Here is a 17,129-nt window from a genome sequence, read left to right as displayed (position 1 = left end):
CTCATCATCCAACACGTGACGGCCGTCGTCCTCCTCATGCTCGCGTCTGGAAGCGCTTAATATTAGCTGTGGTATATTGACGTAGGCGTGTTGGCGGCCTTAAAGTGCATCATATGAAAGCCTTTGATGGTTTAGCGACAGTTTGAACTTGTGTTCCTTCCCAAAACTTTAGGCACAGATGTACGCCACGCCATTCTTTGTATTTATTTGACACTGTTTGTATCTCGATCTACAATCGTGTTTCCCATTATTTTAATACCGCGAATCCTCATCAAAACATCCACAACAATCCCTCTACGAGACACTACCTTTGATCGTCTCTGGGTGATTAGATGAGGGATTGAGCTATTGATTCGTATCAGCAATATCACGACTCCTTTGTCTCCTGGGCACGGTCGCGATTGAAACGGACTGCAAGAGTCGCGACGGGAGACAAGTCAGTGGCGTCGTTTGTTATTTTCCCCAGAAATTGCGAGCCAACGACGGTAAGTCCACCTCACCCAAGTAATTCACGATGAATTCCCATGTCACTGTCGGTCCTTCCCCATGTTTACCCGGAATAGCCTCATTCACCAACCAAACAGACATTCGATTCTGCAAGCATACGGAGTAACCTACTATTTGCTATATACTTTCTTTTACTTTTTCACGTAAAAACATCCTTGGCATACACCAGTCTCGGTTTATTTTTCTTTGTGCAGAATTGAATTCCCCCACCTGCACCTGCACGCACCTTGTACAAAAAAGCGAAAATAGAAAACATAAAAAGAAATGTCAGGCTTATCAAAAGAATTAGAGAACCTCTCACACACATTCACACCCAAACACACCTCCCCGATGGCGTCGCAGCGCAACAACAGGCCGGCGCGCGGCTCAAGCCGCAACGACAGCGCGGCCGAGGAGGTGCAGCTGTGGGAGCAGATCCAGGGCGAGCTGAGGCAGATCGTGGATCAGTTCAACGCGAGCACCGAAATCGGAAGGAAGATCAAGACCCAGGATCAGATCCTCAAGGAGAACCCTGGGCGGACCACAATGGACGCGACTTTCAATCAGCTCGAGGAGCTGCTCCGGTCGGGTGTTAAGACCAACGACGACCTAGTTGAAAAGATCCGCGCCGTTCGCACAAACATTGAGATCCTCAGCGCCCTTTCAAAAGCCAAGGACCCGAGCGGCTCTTCGGGCGGCAAGAGCAGCCAGCACCTGAATCCGTCGTCGGCAAGGAGCAGCGGCCTGGGCGGGTCGAGCCGTAACGCGAGCCGAGGCGCCACCGCCACTAGGGAGGCGCACCGGTCTAAGGATAAGGAGGCGAAGGAAGCCAAAGAGGCCAAGGAGGCCTCGTCGCAAAAGGATCAGAGTTCGCTCTACGATTTTGACGGAGCCGAGTCGCCCGTACCGTCGCCGCATGGAAATCACACCGTTCGGAAGCTCGGCAGTGAGCGGTCTGCCGGTAGGGACAGCCTGCCACCGCGTGGTGACCGCGACACACCATCCAAGGCGGACAGCGCCGAGCCGCCCCAGCTCCCAGCGACTGGGTCGTCGGTAGGTTCATCCACATCAGCGTCGGCGGCGGCGCTGCAGCGGTCCAAGGTCGTGTTCGCCAAGGGCCAGGACGTGGCGTTCAAGCCCAAGCAGGCCAACAACAGCAGTAACAATGGCGACACGGCTGATTGGTTCCTGGGCCGCGTCGCCGCTGTGTTGGGAGAGGGCAAGTCACGTCGTTACAAGGTCAAGGACGAGGATCCGGATGTGTCACCTGACGAGCGAAAGGAGTATCGCACCAGCGCCAGCAGCATGATACCCATACCCGCCGCGGGCGAGAAGCTGCCCAGCTTGGACAAGGGCAAAATAGTGCTGGCTCTCTACCCGGATAGCACGACGTTTTACAAGGCCGAGGTCGAGAGCATCGACGCCGAGACGGGTAAGGTCAGTCTACGGTTTGAGGGCGAGGAGACCACGGGAACGTTGCAGCTTGTCGAGAGGAGATTTGTGGTCGAATACCGCCCATGACGACATTAATATTTGCGGCCTAGGGGATATGCAGGCCCCGCGTAACAGTAGGGGAGCGGACCTTTTTTTTTGGACATGAGGTAGATACCCAATACCCGGTATTTTTCTGCCGACAATAAATATCAGCCTGATCATCCGGAATTTCACAGCGAACAGCATGCAGACATGCCCGACACAGCTCGGAAGGAACTCGTTCTTTGATATCACTGATACTTATAACACGCATATTTTCCACAACAGTATTGGAACATGTGTGTCTGAGTCCTGTCCCTCTTAGGAAAAGTTCTTTTCCATGACCCCGTCCCACCTGGCCCTCATAGCATCCACCTGTGGGCCCTTCCACAACAACAAGCGATGAGTTAAATCATCCACAACATGGGGATATGGTTTAGTGGTATAATGCTTCCTTAGCAACATCAAGTTGTCTTGATTGGAAGAGGTCCCGAGTTCGATTCTTGGTGTCTCCATTGTGATTGCAACGCAATAACGGTGTCGCGATGACTTTTTTTGGTGTTTTGGTGTTTTTTGATGTTTTGGGTGCGGTTGTGCGTAGTACCCACCCTTCACTTACATGCATACCCGAATCGTCACAAGACGATGAACAAAGCATTCCTGGTCACAATTTTTGTGTTAAAAGTCATCCCAAATTATAATGAGCTTATTTGGTAAAACTAGCGTGATGGAACTAAATGGCAGTAGTAAAGAGTGATGATTCGTAATGAAGAAGAAAACCCGAAAACTACATAATAACTAATTAAGAACATTATATATCACAACAATAACTATCTATAATACTCGGTTATTTGAACATATTGCAAGAAGCCTCAGTACGCCCAGAACATCGGATGGTTTCTTCTGCTATATAGTATAATAAGTGCGATTCTTTCTAATCTGTCTCGCGTGAAGCGTTTACATGAAAAAAGGTCAAAGCCCCATGCTGGCCAAACCACCACGCTAGAGCCAGACTACGTGTCTATGATCATGGATCACCCCTGACAAGGAAGCCTCGCGCCCTCACTCTCGCAGCCCTTCTCTTTTCGCCAATGCCGCGCTCTGCTGCTACAAGCCTGACAATGGCGGTAATATCGTCTCTCGTGAGGCTTTCGCCTGCACGTCATATGTTCGGCTCGGGACCCGTCAGGCACACCTTATGCAGGGGTTTTTTTTTCCCTCGCCCTGCTTTGGTCCGCCTTGCTTGACCGTCCTTTTCTCGTGTAGACTGTGAATTCTAATCAGCTACCCTATGGAGACTCCACCGGCTTGGGGGGACGTCGGTCCTATAGACTAGAAGGTGAGCCGGCTTGGGGTGCCGATGATTGGCGTCGCCTTATGGTGCTTCCTGTAAGGCGAGCGCGGAGAAACGGAAATAACTGCGGCTGCAGCGACAAATACTTAAACCCATCCAGGCCTCTTATTGGTCGGCAGACCTGTCAAAGTTACCCCAGAGCAAGATATACTATCGGTAGAGGGCGTCGTCACCGTGAGCTGCACCACACCTTCCTATGCAACGGCCCAGTGATATCATTTTTTTTTTTAAAAAAAAAAAAACCATCGTCCCCGAGGGGAGGGTGGGTGACTACCTTAGGCAATGTCTCAACAAGAGCCTGGTGATGCGTATATGGAAAGTATAGACGGTATTGTCGGGGCGAGATGGGTTGGTTGCCAAGCACCGAGATTTTAGCTGTATAAGAACACGGCTGGCCCTTCCCCTTGGAAGCTGATGTAGGTGGTGTATGATCCTCATCAAAGCCAAGCAGTTCGCCAAACCCAGAGAAACTGGTTCCCCACGTCCTCTACTTCGATCCCAAACAAGTTCTCGTACTTACTACTACAAGCGACGTTTGTGTTTCTCCCAAGAGTTCCCATAATTAGTCAGTCTTGACCACGAACACACCATCATAAGACCAAGCTAACAATCTCACCAAATAACGACGAGAATAACCAGCCGGCCGGCATCACGGACAAAATGAAGACAGCTACCGCAACCACCCCAGCCCTCCTCCTCGCTGCACTCCTCATCGCCTCCCCGGCAGTAGCCTCAACAACCAGCAACGACGACGGGACGTTCTACATTGTCCGCAAGCCGCTGCCTCAGTCCGACGTCTCGGCGGCGCGCCAGCTGGCCACGTCGCCGTACCCGGAGCTGAGCTTCGAGGAGGCCATCGCCGCCATCAAGGAGGCCACGGCTGCCACCGGGAGCCAAGATGGTGCTGCCAAGACGACGACTGCTCTCGCGGTCAGGAACGAGGAGGACGCCCAAGTCGAAGGCATAACGCAAAGGTTGAACGGCGGAGGTAATCAGTGGGGCTGTGTCCAGCGCGGCCTCTATTCTTACTGCGGTGGGCAGTCTGGGTGGTCTGCTGGGTCGAGGCTGGATATGCCTGGGTGGGTGGTGGTGTCTGCTGGGGCGGTTGGGTCGGCGATTTTGGTGTGGTTGGCTTGAGGGCGTGGTAAGGCTTTCTGTATGGGTGTATGAGGAGCTAAAGCTTTTGTGCCCTGCTCATGTTTCGCTTGGAAGCCTGCATCTTGTGCGATAATAGGAGGTTGTATCATGTATTCGTCCCCGGCTAGCTGAGCTGGCTATTGTTCCTTCCCAGTCACATGATTATTTCTTTTTGTCAGTCAATACAAACATTCACTGATACTTGCAAGTCTTCACAACGTCCGCAAAACAACGGTACATCCGGTACTGGCCTCCGCTGAAGACACCCAGTTCAACACATTGGGAGCTGAAGACACGAACACAACACCTGGATTGGAATGCTTTGATGCTGTTGACCGCAAAAGGAAAAAAATCAAAACCATCCCATTCACGCCACCGTTGTAACCGAAGTCCGGAAATTGTAATAACAGGCAAAACAAGATCGTCTTTTTGTTTGCATTGTTCTCATCTCGATCCGAGCCCAAGCCAAGCCCAAGCCCGGCAATACATGATGCCAACGCCCATGTGAGTGTATTTTCCCCCAACCATTTTTGTGATGTTCGTTCCCCAAAAGATGCCGAAACGAGGGGCGTAAGGGAGGAAAGTAGAATATGTTGAGAACGACGCGACGAGTAAAAACCCCAGAATGCCCTGCAATGCGCCGATTGTTCGTAGAAATCGTCTATTTGTCCTTCTTCGCCTTGGCACCCTTGACCTTTGCCGTACCACGGAGGGTCTTCTGCCTGTTCTTGCGCTGCTTGCCTGTGAGGGAGAAAATATCCAATGTCAGCACAAAAAACAGCCAAAACCAAATAGTCAAGTCTTGGAGGGGAAAACATACGCTGTTGCCTGCTGGCCTTCTCGACCTTGGTGGCCTTGCCGATACGCACCAACCTGTAGCGGGGCTCGAACTTCTGGAGGGCCTCGGGAGAGTCGTAGATCAGGGCGAAGCCGGTGGTCTTGCCACCACCGAACTGAGTCCTCAGGCCGAAGACGCTGACCTGGTCCTTGGTGGCCTTGTACATGGCCGAAAGCTTCTCACGGAGCTCATCCTTGGAGATGTTGGGGCGGGTCGGGTGCAGGATGTCACTGTTGGGCGCGTCCAAGGTTAGTCTCTTCCTCGTGCTGGTATTTTGGCTGGTGGCTCGTCTGGCTTTGGTGGCAGCATATCGATCGAAGTTGAAGTCGGCCGTTGATCGTAAATCTGGCAGTCGTAGTTTGTCGCAGTTTCGGTTCTTCAGACCAACATGATCGATCCTCCGTCTCGCCGCCACCAATTTCCAAAACCACCAATCTGTGATTTTCCTCTGACACCAGAAAAACCGTCGACAAGGGAAGTTCACTCACACGACCATCTGCTTGCGACCCAGAAGAGGGTTGCGGATGAACTTGCGCGTGCGCAGAGTGACGGGGGTATCGTCGGCCATGTTTGCGACTGCTGTGGTTTGGTGTGATATTGAACCTAGTCGTCGACGCGAGAGAGGGCGGAGGAGAATGCAAGACGAGGCTTCGGGTACAAGATGGCGTTTGTTAATTTTCGACTGCTTGCTCAATCGCAGTGCATCGATTAGCGGAGCCCTGCCACTGGCTGATTGGACGGGCGGGGCCCTGGTCCATTTTCCCAATTGTGAGCCCTAACGAAAATGGAGTAGCGGCCTCAGGCCAACTCGGCGGGGTTCTTTCCCACTTATCCACCCAGCATCAATTTTCAATGTGGCTGTGAAGTCAGCCACAGCTGACTAGGTTGACAGCTCACGCCACAGTGATGCCTTCAAATCTTGGCGGGCCGTCCGTTCCCAGGCCGACGTCAAGACAAAGTTGATTCAGCTTTCCAGGGGATACTGGCAGGCATTATCAACGCTAACAAAGAGGACATCGCCGATACGCCATTATTATCATTTTTGACTGTAGTTGCCTTTCACCAAGATCACTCGCGCTAGTCGACATCGCTGCATGCACAATTGATATAGAGAGGTGTCGGACTTCCGACTTGTAAACAAATCACCATGTCGGTTCTACTGGAAACCAGCGCAGGCGACATCGTCATCGACTTACTGGTCGACTACGCGCCCAAGCTCTGCGAAAACTTTTTGAAGCTCTGCAAAGTCAAATACTACAACTTCTCGCCTGTTCATTCTGTCCAGAAAAACTTTTCGTTCCAAACTGGTGATCCCCTCGGACCTATGGCTCCCCAATCCGACGGTGGTAGCAGCATATGGGGAGTACTATCGGGCGACCCCGCCCAGCGAACGTTTCCAGCCCTCTTCCATCCAAAGCTCCGTCATGCGGAGCGCGGCACCGTTAGTATGGCCACGGCGCCCCATCCTACAGACCCGGACACGCGACTGGCGGGCTCGCAGTTCATCGTGACACTGGGCGAAGACACCGATTTCATCGACGGCAAGGCGGCCATTTTCGGCAAAGTGGTCGAGGGTTTTGACACCCTTGAGAAGATAAACGAAGCCATCATTGACGAAAAGGGACATCCGCTCGTCGACATCCGTATCAAACACACTGTCATCCTCGACGACCCCTACCCCGATCCGGCTGGTCTGAGGGAGCCCAGCAGCTCCCCGGCCCCGACACCTGCGCAGATAGCCACGGTGCGCATCGCCGAAGACGAGGCCGCGAAGCTTGCGGAGGAAGATGCGGAGGGCGATGAGGACCGGGCTGCTGCGGCAGAGAAGCAGCGGCGTGAGCGGGAGGCCAAAGCGCAGGCTTTGACTCTTGAGATGATGGGCGATCTGCCGTTCGCTGAGGTCAAGCCTCCCGAGAACGTGCTATTCGTGTGCAAACTCAACCCCGTTACGCAGGATGCGGATCTAGAGCTCATCTTCAGTCGATTCGGCAAAATCCTGTCGTGCGAGGTCATTAGGGATTCCAAGACGGGCGACAGCCTGCAGTACGCATTCATCGAATTCGAGGACAAGGCTGCCTGTGAGACGGCATACTTCAAGATGCAGGGTGTTCTCATCGATGACCGCCGTATACACGTTGATTTCAGTCAAAGCGTGAGCAAGTTGAGCAATGCATGGCGGACGGACGCCAACGACAAGCGGAGGAAACAGGCTGCCAAAGGCCGCGGCGGCTGGGGTGGAGTTGACGAACTGGAAAAGTGGCGGAAGTACAGAGAAGACGACGGGCGGGACGATCGGCCGGATAGCTACGGGATGGTTTACGGCAAGGAAGAGATGCAAGGCCGCCACGAGCGTCAAAAGGCAGGCCCGGGACACGACGCAGAGAAGCCTCGCGAGGGTGGGGGTGACCGTAATGGTTACGACCAACGACGAGACAGGGCCTCGGATTCAAGAAGAAGGAGCCGCAGTCGGAGTCCGCGAAGAGAAAGGCACCGAGATTCACGAGATGGGCGGCGACGGGATGACCGAGATTCGGGTTCCAAAAGAGGCGGCGAACGCAGCCGTCATGATCGGGATCGAGGTCAAGAACGCCATAATCGTGGTAATGACTACGATCGAGACCGTCGCCGTGATAGGGATCGACGTGATGATTACAGGAGACGATGAGTGACTGTCACTTGCAGTCCAGCAAAAGGATAGGCCGCGATCAACCGGACGGACGCCGACGAGGTAGCTTCTGTATACTGGTTGACATAGTAGTTGAGTCTGACCTCTTGAAGTGAGTCTAGCATTCGTTCCGTGGCGACATCCTGAGTTACTCTACAGGATCGCCAAAACTGGTCCAGACTACTGGCAATCACTTCCGCCATACATGGCCGAGGATCGCTCAAGATATGTCGCATCATCATCGCAACTCGAACTGGTGGATTAGGTGGGAATCAGCTGGACGGCAGACAATCCCATTTCGAGCCTCGATTCATTGATTGCCTGGACTTTTCACTTGGACCATCCCCGATCTTGAGGTTAGGATTACGGCGAAATGCTTCGAGATTGAAGAGCGGTGCAGAACCTGCATTCACAACATGACACGTAAGTTCGCTTGACAGACGGCATCATTTATGGTTCAAGTTTGTAGGTTCCATGCGATGTGGAATGGATAAAGCAACAAGAAGCGAAAAACGAGGCCAATTTCCTTGATGAGAGCGGTATTGCTGGATGGGTGCAAGACCTGACGGTGCTACACGCTACGGCCGCTCGCTTGCTACCGCTCACGACTGACGGAGGTCAACAGCAACAGCATTAGTGCAGTCCGCCGATGTCCGCCTAGGCTATTGACTCTGCCTGGTGGTGCTCATCTATCAGTCTGCCTCTCCCACATGGATTTGGTGTCATACCTTGCATCCAATAGACAAACAAACATGACTCAATTTTATTCCCCCCTGGTTATCATGTTTGTCTCCGTCATGACTTGCCGTTTACAGACCGCAGTTTTGCTGGCGCCCGGTGGCCAGCCATACATGATCACGCACCCGTCAATTTGGGTTTACTGCAGGTACATCGTGAATTTCCTTGTCTCTTGTCTCTGTGTCACCCCGAGTTGCGTTGTTTCCTTTTGTCTCGCTTCACTACCATTCAATCTGGTGGTATCACATTACACACTCTTCATAAACATCCCGTGGCCACATGGTCGAGTGACTGGCAAAGCCTCTCTGACAGGTCGACCGACAAAGTATCTTCTGGTTGACAATTTTGACTTGAATTCCAGTTTTGGACACTTGTTTGGTTGCCGCTTCCAGCAGAACAGACTCGCTGGGGCCTCTCGAACAGCTGGGGTGTTGAAGTTGGAGTGTCAGTACCTCGGGGAAGATGCTACCTAGCTGGGAAATCGGGGAGGGCAAAAGTATCCCAGAGGTTTTTTTTTTTTTTTTTTTTTTTCCCCTTCGCACTCATTGTTTTCTAGCCCCTGACTAAATCAAGAGGTGATGCAACTGCGATATATCTCAGGCACGGTGGCGGCATAATCATCAGCCGTTCGATGGTTCCCTTGCTATTACTTGTTCCGGATGTGAGCTTTTCCGGTCCGCAAATAGAGTACGGGGAAAAGTTGACGTTTATACTACCCAATTTTCTAATCTTTCAGAGCAATAACTTGCGTTAGTTACCACACCACCACTTATGTGATGCCACCTTTCCATCTCGTATCTTCATCTTCCTTGTTTTGGGCCTCGACTGTCTTGCCTTGCCACCATTACCTTATGATACCGGTGCCTTCTGATGAGTGTTTCCTCAATTTCCTGGCCGCTATCGTTGTTTGACGTGGCAGAAAATAGGCCCAGGGTCAAGGTGTGTGCTACAACAGCACCCAACTGGCCTATTCAAGCAAGCGATTCGTCCCAAGACCAAAGCGATGCTCTCGTCCCTCTATCTCTGTAACCCCTTCCCGCCTCGAGACAGGAATGACAAGGATTGTCTCCGGGTCATTGCCTCAACTCTCCGCAAGACGGGCTCATGTCTCTGTTCCATGAGAATAGACTAGAACAAGACCGTCAGACCGTCTAGAATGCCACATGGTCTGCCCGCTGCCATGATCCGTCTGTTGGGATAATATTTTGCTGTTCTATGGGAGCGGGGTTCATTTTCGTGGGCACGGTCCTTGTTATCATATCTTTGGCTACTCATAGTGGATGGTCTGCTTATGCCGGCCCCGCTCATGATGCCTAGTGTCTATGTTGAGCATTTCACCACATGGTGCGGCGGCCACGGGGATTACGACGGGAAGCATGGTGGGCTACACGGCACTGGCCGTGTCTCGTTACTACGCATTATCGTACTGAGGTCCGATATCTGATTGTCACGTTGCTCATTCCTTGTGCGGACCTCGCAAACTCCCTCAAGTCAATGCCGGAATGGTCTTTTTGGGAGAAAGATTACTCCCTACAGCCCAATTGCAGTTCTTGCTGATAAATAACAAGGCATAAAATCGCCAATGGCAACTGGGTGTCGCCCCCTCCTCCACCTGAAAAGCATTGGGCATCACTTACTTGTCGTTTGGTTCAGCTCAAGCCCAGACCTGTCCAATTGCTCACCCGGACCCCAGGGCAGGACAAACAACCGCGTGCAGATCTCCCGGGAAGGAAAAGGCTGGGAGGTGTCATTCCGGTATGTAGCCTCACCTGCTACGACAGGGCTCATGACAGGAGGACATCATGCATGATGTAGGGTTTAGTCGGGGCCGACGGCTGCGGGCGTCTCAATAACACGCGGCTTCTCTCTTATGGGCCGTCGTACGGCTAACCTCTTTGGTTTCCCTACCCATCGTCTGTGTCACCTGGAACGGGGCCTGGTGCAACACTCCATCTCTCAAATGACGATTCGAAATCTTGCTGCTGCCACGGCTCGCACTGTCGCCAACGGTCAGTCCTTGGGGAACCGGGGTTCTGCTGTGGCCAAGGACGAGCAAAGAGACAGAGGGGCCAGGCGAGGATATGACCCTCATCGCTGCGTGTGATCATTGCCTACCTAGGCAGGTTGGGGTCCTCACGCATGAGCCAGAACTACCGGGCTTTGATTTGGAAGTCCGTATGTGGCATTTGGTGCCAGCAAGGGACTGGCCATTGGGCTGATCTGATCTGATATCCACGGACCAAAATATAGCCGACACGCGGAAAGCGGCGAGCGGCGAAAGCAGAGGGGGGGCGGAATGGTAACACACTGCGTGGGAGAAATGAAATTACGACCATCTATGTTCTCGAATCCTGCCCGAAAGATATCGATTGACTTCTGATACCGGGAAGGGAATGAGGTTGATGCTATTTTGAGGTAAAGATAGCTCAAAGCAAATCGTCAGCAACCTGCAAATGGGAAGAAACCACGACAAGCGCCTGCGGCTAAGCGGCAAAGCATGGCGCTGGCCTTTGCTTTCGGGCCCCTGCCCTTATCGACGAGAGAGGGGGGCTGGATTCTTTGCAACATGTGCGGCGCTTGTACCTGGTTTCTCTTCAAGGGGGGAAGGGACTCTTAGCGACGCGGCAAATCTTGCCCTAGTTCGGCTCGAGCAGCCTGGACAAAACATCGCACAGCAACCCGCATGAGCCTCCCAAGCCACTAATTAAACATGCACCGTCTACAAGTAAGGAACAAGAAGAAAATAGATTGGGCGTTTAGTTTGAAGGAGAAAAAAAAAAGAGAATGCTGTTCAAATCCAGTGGCTTTCCCTTCCCCCGCCTCGCCCCCCCGGCTGGCCCCGAGTAAGTAGTGGCAGTACGAAAACCCGGAGTTCGCCTCATTGGCTGCCATCTTGTGTCCTGCAGCGCGCGGCCCCTTGTCCAGCAGAGGCTAGGCTGGGGGGTAGGGTAGGGGTTGGAGGGAAAGGGGAGGGCAGCGAAAGGGTCGCAGTGCTTGCACATATTCGGGTAGGTGCAGATGTCCATGGCAGGCCCGTACTGTCCGGGTCTTGCCCCCCTTTCTTGTTTCTTTCCTGTCTCTTGTTCAATCTTGGATTGGATGTTGTGGTTCACTTATTAGCGGAGAGGGGAAAAGAAAAGGCGCAGCTGGAATGATAGATAGTGGTTGAGATTGGGCATGCCGTGCAACTTTAGATGTGATTGCTGTTCTTGGTATCTAGACTAGTTCTAGTCTAATTGCAATTTGAAGGCACAGAGGGAAAGGCTCAACCAGATACGCAATTGCGTGGTCCGCCGACGGTTCAGATCCCCGCTATTCCAAACCCCAACTGTATATGTTGACAAGGCGACCTATTTTGGTAAAGGTGTGTGTGGGTTGAGTTCGGGTGAGATTAACAATCTCAAGTTTGTTTTATTTGTCCTTCTAAGGGCAAGAGGATGGTGTCTAGGTCATGGATTATCAATCTTGGTGTGGGTGACATCGTCTACGGCATCTGGCCACTCCCGCTGGCGGGTTCGACAAAAAGCTCACCGGCCAAAAAGAGTTGAGTTCCAGTCAGATCCCCCGACTTTAATTGCATCCATGATGACGGAGGGCTGTTGGAGAGGCGACAAAGACTGTTTTGGGGGGATAAGAATGGAAGTGAACTGGGAAAGAAAGGAGGACAGAAAAGAAAAAAAACGGTCGGTTGTGTGCATGCGCCGAAGATGAGATTGAGAGTAGTTTGACGAGTGACAACACCCCTCTTCTTTCGGCAAAACAATATATATATATTCTTAAAAAAAGAGCAGAAAAAATCACACCGTTCAAGGATGGCGTGGTGTTACAGTGCCTCCCCAAGAGATTGTGCGCGTTCTGCCAGAAGGGTCGTAAACGTATCTCGCACCTTGGGTGGGCACGTAGGTACTTTTCTGCACCCAATGCTCAACTGCAGAATGGATGGTTGTACAGGACAGGATGGATGTGGGATGGCAGGGTTGCTCGACAGTCGACATGACCTGCCTAACATTAACAAGCCCCTCCAGGAACAAGCTACGACAAGCCAGCGGTCCAAAGCCCACTAAATCTCTGTACCAGTTGTCGAAACCCTCTGGTCCCTCGCGGCTCTCAAAACCCTTTGGTCTAGAACTCGATGTCACAGCCAGACGAGGAAGACGGGGATTTTTTTTTCGTTGGCATTTGCTCGATAAAAAAACCCCTGAACTTGTATTTTCTCCTAGGCCTTTTCTCCTATTTCCTGCGTTGTATGCCGGAAGCCTAGCTGCATATGCAAGCGAACCTTTGTTAATGCAGTCAAGACACTATACAGATACGATTTATCGACGTAAAAAAGAAAATAGAAGCAAAAAAAAAGAAAAAAAAAGGGCGTGGTCAAAAAGGGCTAGGCGAGGAAAGATATGTTCGTGTGGGGGTGGTGCCGCCCCGGGACCAAAAAAGGAAATGGGAGGGGAGGGGTTTTGGAGATGGAGAGGCGTGTGAATAGCAGCAAAACGCCCATCGTATCGGAACTACAGCCCCGGAGTATTCGCTCCATGGCTTGCTTCTTGCAGCTTATGGACGTGGCTTTGTCGTCATGGCATGGTAATGATGGTGTCGAGCGAGCAATGCTTTTTTTCTCTCTCTCTCTCTCTTCCAGCTGGCGAGACAGTTCAATGCTTGTCTTGGAAATTTTGACAGGACATAGTCAAACATATGATCAAGGTCGTGTGTTGTTTGCTATTCCATTTACATTTTATAACAAAGGAATTATAGAAGAGGGTGGAGAAAAAGCAAAAGAGTAAGGTAGCAATGAGAGATCGGTCACATTTCCAAGTTTCCATCAGGGCGATTGCCGGAGATCAAAAAAATGACAGAATTTCATGGGAAAACAAGGGCAGAGTGGGCAAGGGTTGGGGGAGGCGGGAAGAGAACCTTTTGAGCTACCTGGTACAAATTTGCCTGAGGTGGGCAAGCCAAGCTTGTTTTCCCCTCACCACAATCTTTTTTGCGATGGTGCGGGGATAGAACGGCAGTTTTTTTTTCTTGGTTTGACCGTTTGACAAGATGAAATATTCCTTCTCAATCTACAAATAGTAATAACCTATCTGCGTCTACTATGCCGAACTGTCAACCATAAATAACTGGAACAGGCCCAACAGTACATGTATTGCCGATTGGCTGGCACAATGTGGCATTAAACAGTACCATGCCTGCCAACTGCGTACAACTAACTGCTTGCCACATCCAATTGAGGCTAATGCTACACGTTGCTTTTGTCAATCATCATCCCCGCTGGTCTCGGACAAATGAGGCTCTTCATTGGTCTTCTTTTTCTTTTTTGGGGTGTGCTGACGACCGCGATCCCACAACCGGGACGGGACAAGCTGCTAACTGGGATTGGCGACGACGGCAAGATAATTTAATCTACGAGCGGAGGGGCCCGAAGCTGGTGACGGAATGCTTCCAGATGTACTTTGTCTTGTCGTGCATGGAGAGCCGAGTCTTTTGGCGGGTGGAGGGTACGGAAAGTTTTTTTTCTTTTTTTTTTCTGTCTGTCTCTACTGATTTGATCTTTTGTGTGCAGATGTGCCATGCAGCGCAGGAAATGCAGGTCGATGAACAAACAGTAGCTTGCTGCGAGATATAGGGGAAAGGCGAGGCCCCTGGCAAACAAACTACATTCCCCCAATTTTGTGTTGCGCTGGGTCAGTTATACGAGATGAATGTCTTTTGCTTGTACCTTGAAGCAAACAAAAAAATAACCCCCCAACCTGCGGGCGTGAGCTGTTTGCAAACATCTTAAGAGGTTGACGAAATGATACGTAATTGAACAAACAGGATGTCATCAAACTGGCAATTCGTCTGTTTTTACAAATTATACCTACTTTAACTCGCTTGGGTCAATATTCTCAAGCCTGGTGCTTGGTGAAGACGTTGTGCCCTAACCAGATCAAGAAAACCCGAAACCCTGAAGAAAACGTACAGAAATGATTTAATTCAATATTGGCATGCAAACAAGCCGAACAAGAACCAATCACCCAATCTGATATCCCGGAACTTGGTATCCGTGATCCATGAAGCCAAGCAAGCCAAGTTCATCCACTGTAGCCAGGATATCCCTGTTTTTTCTATCTGTCGTATTGCTTGCGGATTGAATAAGGATACCACCCCCCACAGACTACCTGTCCGAGTGGATTTGACAGGTAGACACCTGCGTTCACCCGCAAGCTCAATCCTTGTTGTTTTCTTCTGTCGCTGTATGCAAAAACAACATGCGAGGGACTGCGGTGAGGATGAGCAGAAAGGAGAAGCATCCTGATATAAATCAAGGAAAATAAAATAGTCAACCACAACGCTGTCGTGCATTCTTTTGTTGCACCGCGGACAAGGGACGGCAAGGGGGGAGGAACTTTGACATGCACGAGTGATTTGCGCCACCGGCGTAGCGGTACGACATATTGCTAACCGCTTCCTGGACTGTTACAAAAGCCTTTTCAGAGTCCCATTTTGCCGATGTATTTTTCTTCTTCTTTTTACTCTAAAACGTTTGGCGAGCGTGAATGAATAACCCCTTGCAGACTGCCTCGCCAGGTAAACGGCATTGACATGTAGGAAATATCTGCCGGATGTTTACATGACAGCCATGATGAGAAGCCTTGGTAATTGCTCCATCACTCTTACCACTCAAGGCTAATTCAAACGGCTCGGCCTGCTCCGAAATCCCAGCCAAAAGTCTTCATAGACTAACCGGTACGCAGATCCCCATCTAGGTTGGTGACACGAAAAGGTCAAAGGTCGTATTCCTGCCGTCACGTTCAAAAAAAGAAGCTAGTTCCGTGGGGGTGTGTGTCAAGTGGAAATGGAACTTTTGTTCAGATACTCATGATTTCCCTTTTTCTCCATTGCGTGTTCACGTCATACGCAAAAAGTCTCACGGTCCCGCACATCCTGGCTCCCCGGCGCCAACAAAAAGAAGAAAAGAAGAGAAAAAAAAGCGCGAGATTGGCACGGTGAAAGGCAAGATGGAACGTTGGTCTGGAAGATGCGTCAGTGTGGTGATTCCTTTTCTTGAGCGCGTCCATGTATATTTGTGCCATACCGAGGTGCAGCAACATATCGTGTATGTATGTGTTTGGATTCGTACACAGCGCTTGATATACCCCCACGTTTTTCGGGTGTCTCTTATACTGTCTTGAATGCCCCTCTCGGTCAAGCAAGGTCGAGCAAGAGTGTGGAAAGGGGGATGCGTCAACCGGCAGATGAAAATCGCACGAGGTCAATGATTAGGCGCGGGGAAGACGCCTGGATTGGATAGTTCAAAGTTTGAAACAGGAACAGAATCAAGAATTCAATGCACCATTTTGATCATAAGACTTTGTCCAATGATCTTTGATGTTTTTGGTATTATTCCGGCCTTTTCTCCAACACATGAGTGGATGATATCCGTACGCAGCTACCCCTGATTATTGATATGCCAAATCCATAGGAGAGACATTGGCTCGAGCTGATTCCAATCCTGTTTCCTGGAAACGATACACACTGCCAAATAAAGCCAACAAACGGATAGAGAAAAAAAGAAGGAGAAAAAACATAGATATTGATGACCAGACATCGGTGAGGTTGCTATGTGCTGTGTGCTTCTTGGAAAGAAAAGGGTCTGGAGCCAGGTACAGTACATGTAATCCGGTACCTCGACAACCCCCGGTCACTCTGTGCATATGCAAGTGGCCGATTGGACAGCACACTTTTCAAGGGTTGTCATAGAAGCGGGGGGGCTATTGCACCTCTACCGCTCGGGCTCGGTACCCTCCGCTCTTGGTTCTGAGCACCACCCAATTTTTTTTGGTTGATGGGTAGGTAGACATGCATCGGTTCCGGATAAAGAACCCAGCTAGAGATTCCCAATGATGATGGATGCCCTATCGGATGGCTTACAGCAGGCCCGAGGTGGTGTCGAACCTCGAAAACAAAAAAAGAAACAAAAACAGCGCTGAATACTGCCCCAAAAAGTTGGAACGGTCTTTTCGTGGGTGGAGTCGTCACTTCTTTTTCTCTATTCTATCTCAAGATTCCTCCGGGACCGATCTGGGGTCGGATAGCACTCTGGGTTGATCTGCTTTTTGTTTGTCCCTTTAACCAGGGCAGAAAGATTGTGGTTTCTCAATTTCTCCGTCTCTCCAAAGAAAAAAAAGCCACGCCCGTCCATGTACCTAACCTTGACCCGCCCCCCGCGTCTCTCCTTCAAACTGCAGCAACCCGAGGGCCAATGTCAAATTGGAACTTTTGGGGGAATTTCTGGCAAATGATGCAACAAACATCTGCTCTCCATGTACCTTTACGTCTTTCTTGCCTGGGGCAAAAAAAGTTCTCCTGAAGAGTGACTTGAGAATTTTTTAGTTTATTCTTTATTTGGTATTATTATCTCCTGAGAAAGATGGACGAGAAATATGACATCGTCC

The 17,129-nt window shown here is 50.9% G+C and overlaps 5 protein-coding genes and 1 non-coding gene across 6 annotated transcripts; 5 read left to right on the top strand and 1 right to left on the bottom strand.

Annotated features, from left to right (window-relative positions):
* The first annotated feature begins 94 nt into the window (after positions 1 to 94).
* On the top strand, positions 95 to 2,214 carry MGG_10678 (uncharacterized protein). Its single transcript, XM_003715852.1, has 2 exons — positions 95 to 485; positions 797 to 2,214. Exon 2 carries the CDS (start codon positions 838 to 840, stop codon positions 2,005 to 2,007), a length of 1,170 nt encoding a protein of 389 aa, XP_003715900.1. The 5' UTR covers positions 95 to 485; positions 797 to 837; the 3' UTR covers positions 2,008 to 2,214.
* A 170-nt stretch (positions 2,215 to 2,384) lies between these two features.
* On the top strand, positions 2,385 to 2,474 carry MGG_20174. Its single transcript has one exon. It is a non-coding gene; the product is annotated as a tRNA-Ala (tRNA).
* A 1,277-nt stretch (positions 2,475 to 3,751) lies between these two features.
* MGG_10679 (uncharacterized protein) lies at positions 3,752 to 4,641 on the top strand. Its single transcript, XM_003715851.1, has 2 exons — positions 3,752 to 3,878; positions 3,953 to 4,641. Exon 2 carries the CDS (start codon positions 3,974 to 3,976, stop codon positions 4,448 to 4,450), a length of 477 nt encoding a protein of 158 aa, XP_003715899.1. The 5' UTR covers positions 3,752 to 3,878; positions 3,953 to 3,973; the 3' UTR covers positions 4,451 to 4,641.
* On the bottom strand, positions 4,486 to 5,978 carry MGG_10680 (40S ribosomal protein S24). Its single transcript, XM_003715850.1, has 3 exons — positions 5,777 to 5,978; positions 5,271 to 5,518; positions 4,486 to 5,191 (listed from the first exon to the last, which is right to left on the bottom strand). Exons 1-3 carry the CDS (start codon positions 5,854 to 5,856, stop codon positions 5,112 to 5,114), a joined length of 408 nt encoding a protein of 135 aa, XP_003715898.1. The 5' UTR covers positions 5,857 to 5,978; the 3' UTR covers positions 4,486 to 5,111.
* Positions 5,979 to 6,251: 273 nt separating this feature from the next.
* MGG_10681 (peptidyl-prolyl cis-trans isomerase-like 4) lies at positions 6,252 to 9,589 on the top strand. Its single transcript, XM_003715849.1, has 2 exons — positions 6,252 to 8,839; positions 9,053 to 9,589. The coding sequence occupies exon 1, from the start codon at positions 6,436 to 6,438 to the stop codon at positions 7,951 to 7,953; it is 1,518 nt and encodes a 505-aa protein (XP_003715897.1). The 5' UTR covers positions 6,252 to 6,435; the 3' UTR covers positions 7,954 to 8,839; positions 9,053 to 9,589.
* A 411-nt stretch (positions 9,590 to 10,000) lies between these two features.
* MGG_15343 (uncharacterized protein) lies at positions 10,001 to 12,755 on the top strand (the record flags this gene model as incomplete). The annotated part of the gene is made up of 8 exons (XM_003715848.1): positions 10,001 to 10,122; positions 10,260 to 10,446; positions 10,514 to 10,700; positions 10,811 to 10,866; positions 11,493 to 11,534; positions 11,941 to 12,055; positions 12,483 to 12,590; positions 12,643 to 12,755. The coding sequence occupies 8 exons, from the start codon at positions 10,001 to 10,003 to the stop codon at positions 12,753 to 12,755; spliced, it is 930 nt and encodes a 309-aa protein (XP_003715896.1).
* Between the last annotated feature and the right edge of the window lie 4,374 nt (positions 12,756 to 17,129).

The sequence above is a fragment of the Pyricularia oryzae genome, chromosome 4 (assembly GCF_000002495.2).
Source record: "Pyricularia oryzae 70-15 chromosome 4, whole genome shotgun sequence".
In the NCBI taxonomy this organism is placed as follows: Eukaryota; Fungi; Ascomycota; class Sordariomycetes; order Magnaporthales; family Pyriculariaceae; genus Pyricularia; species Pyricularia oryzae.
Note: the sequence above shows the minus strand (reverse complement) of the source record. Positions and strands in the feature narration are given on the sequence as shown.

Bases quoted from the DNA above. Each gene is read 5' to 3' on its own strand.
- MGG_10678 (XM_003715852.1), top strand. From the start codon at position 838: ATGGCGTCGCAGCGCAACAACAGGCCGGCGCGCGGCTCAAGCCGCAAC.
- MGG_10679 (XM_003715851.1), top strand. From the start codon at position 3,974: ATGAAGACAGCTACCGCAACCACCCCAGCCCTCCTCCTCGCTGCACTC.
- MGG_10680 (XM_003715850.1), bottom strand. From the start codon at position 5,856: ATGGCCGACGATACCCCCGTCACTCTGCGCACGCGCAAGTTCATCCGC. The intron at 5,519-5,776 runs GTGAGTGAACTT...CGCGCCCAACAG, and splicing joins GGTCGCAAGCAGATGGTCGT to TGACATCCTGCACCCGACCC. The intron at 5,192-5,270 runs GTATGTTTTCCC...TCTCCCTCACAG, and splicing joins GAAGGCCAGCAGGCAACAGC to GCAAGCAGCGCAAGAACAGG.
- MGG_10681 (XM_003715849.1), top strand. From the start codon at position 6,436: ATGTCGGTTCTACTGGAAACCAGCGCAGGCGACATCGTCATCGACTTA.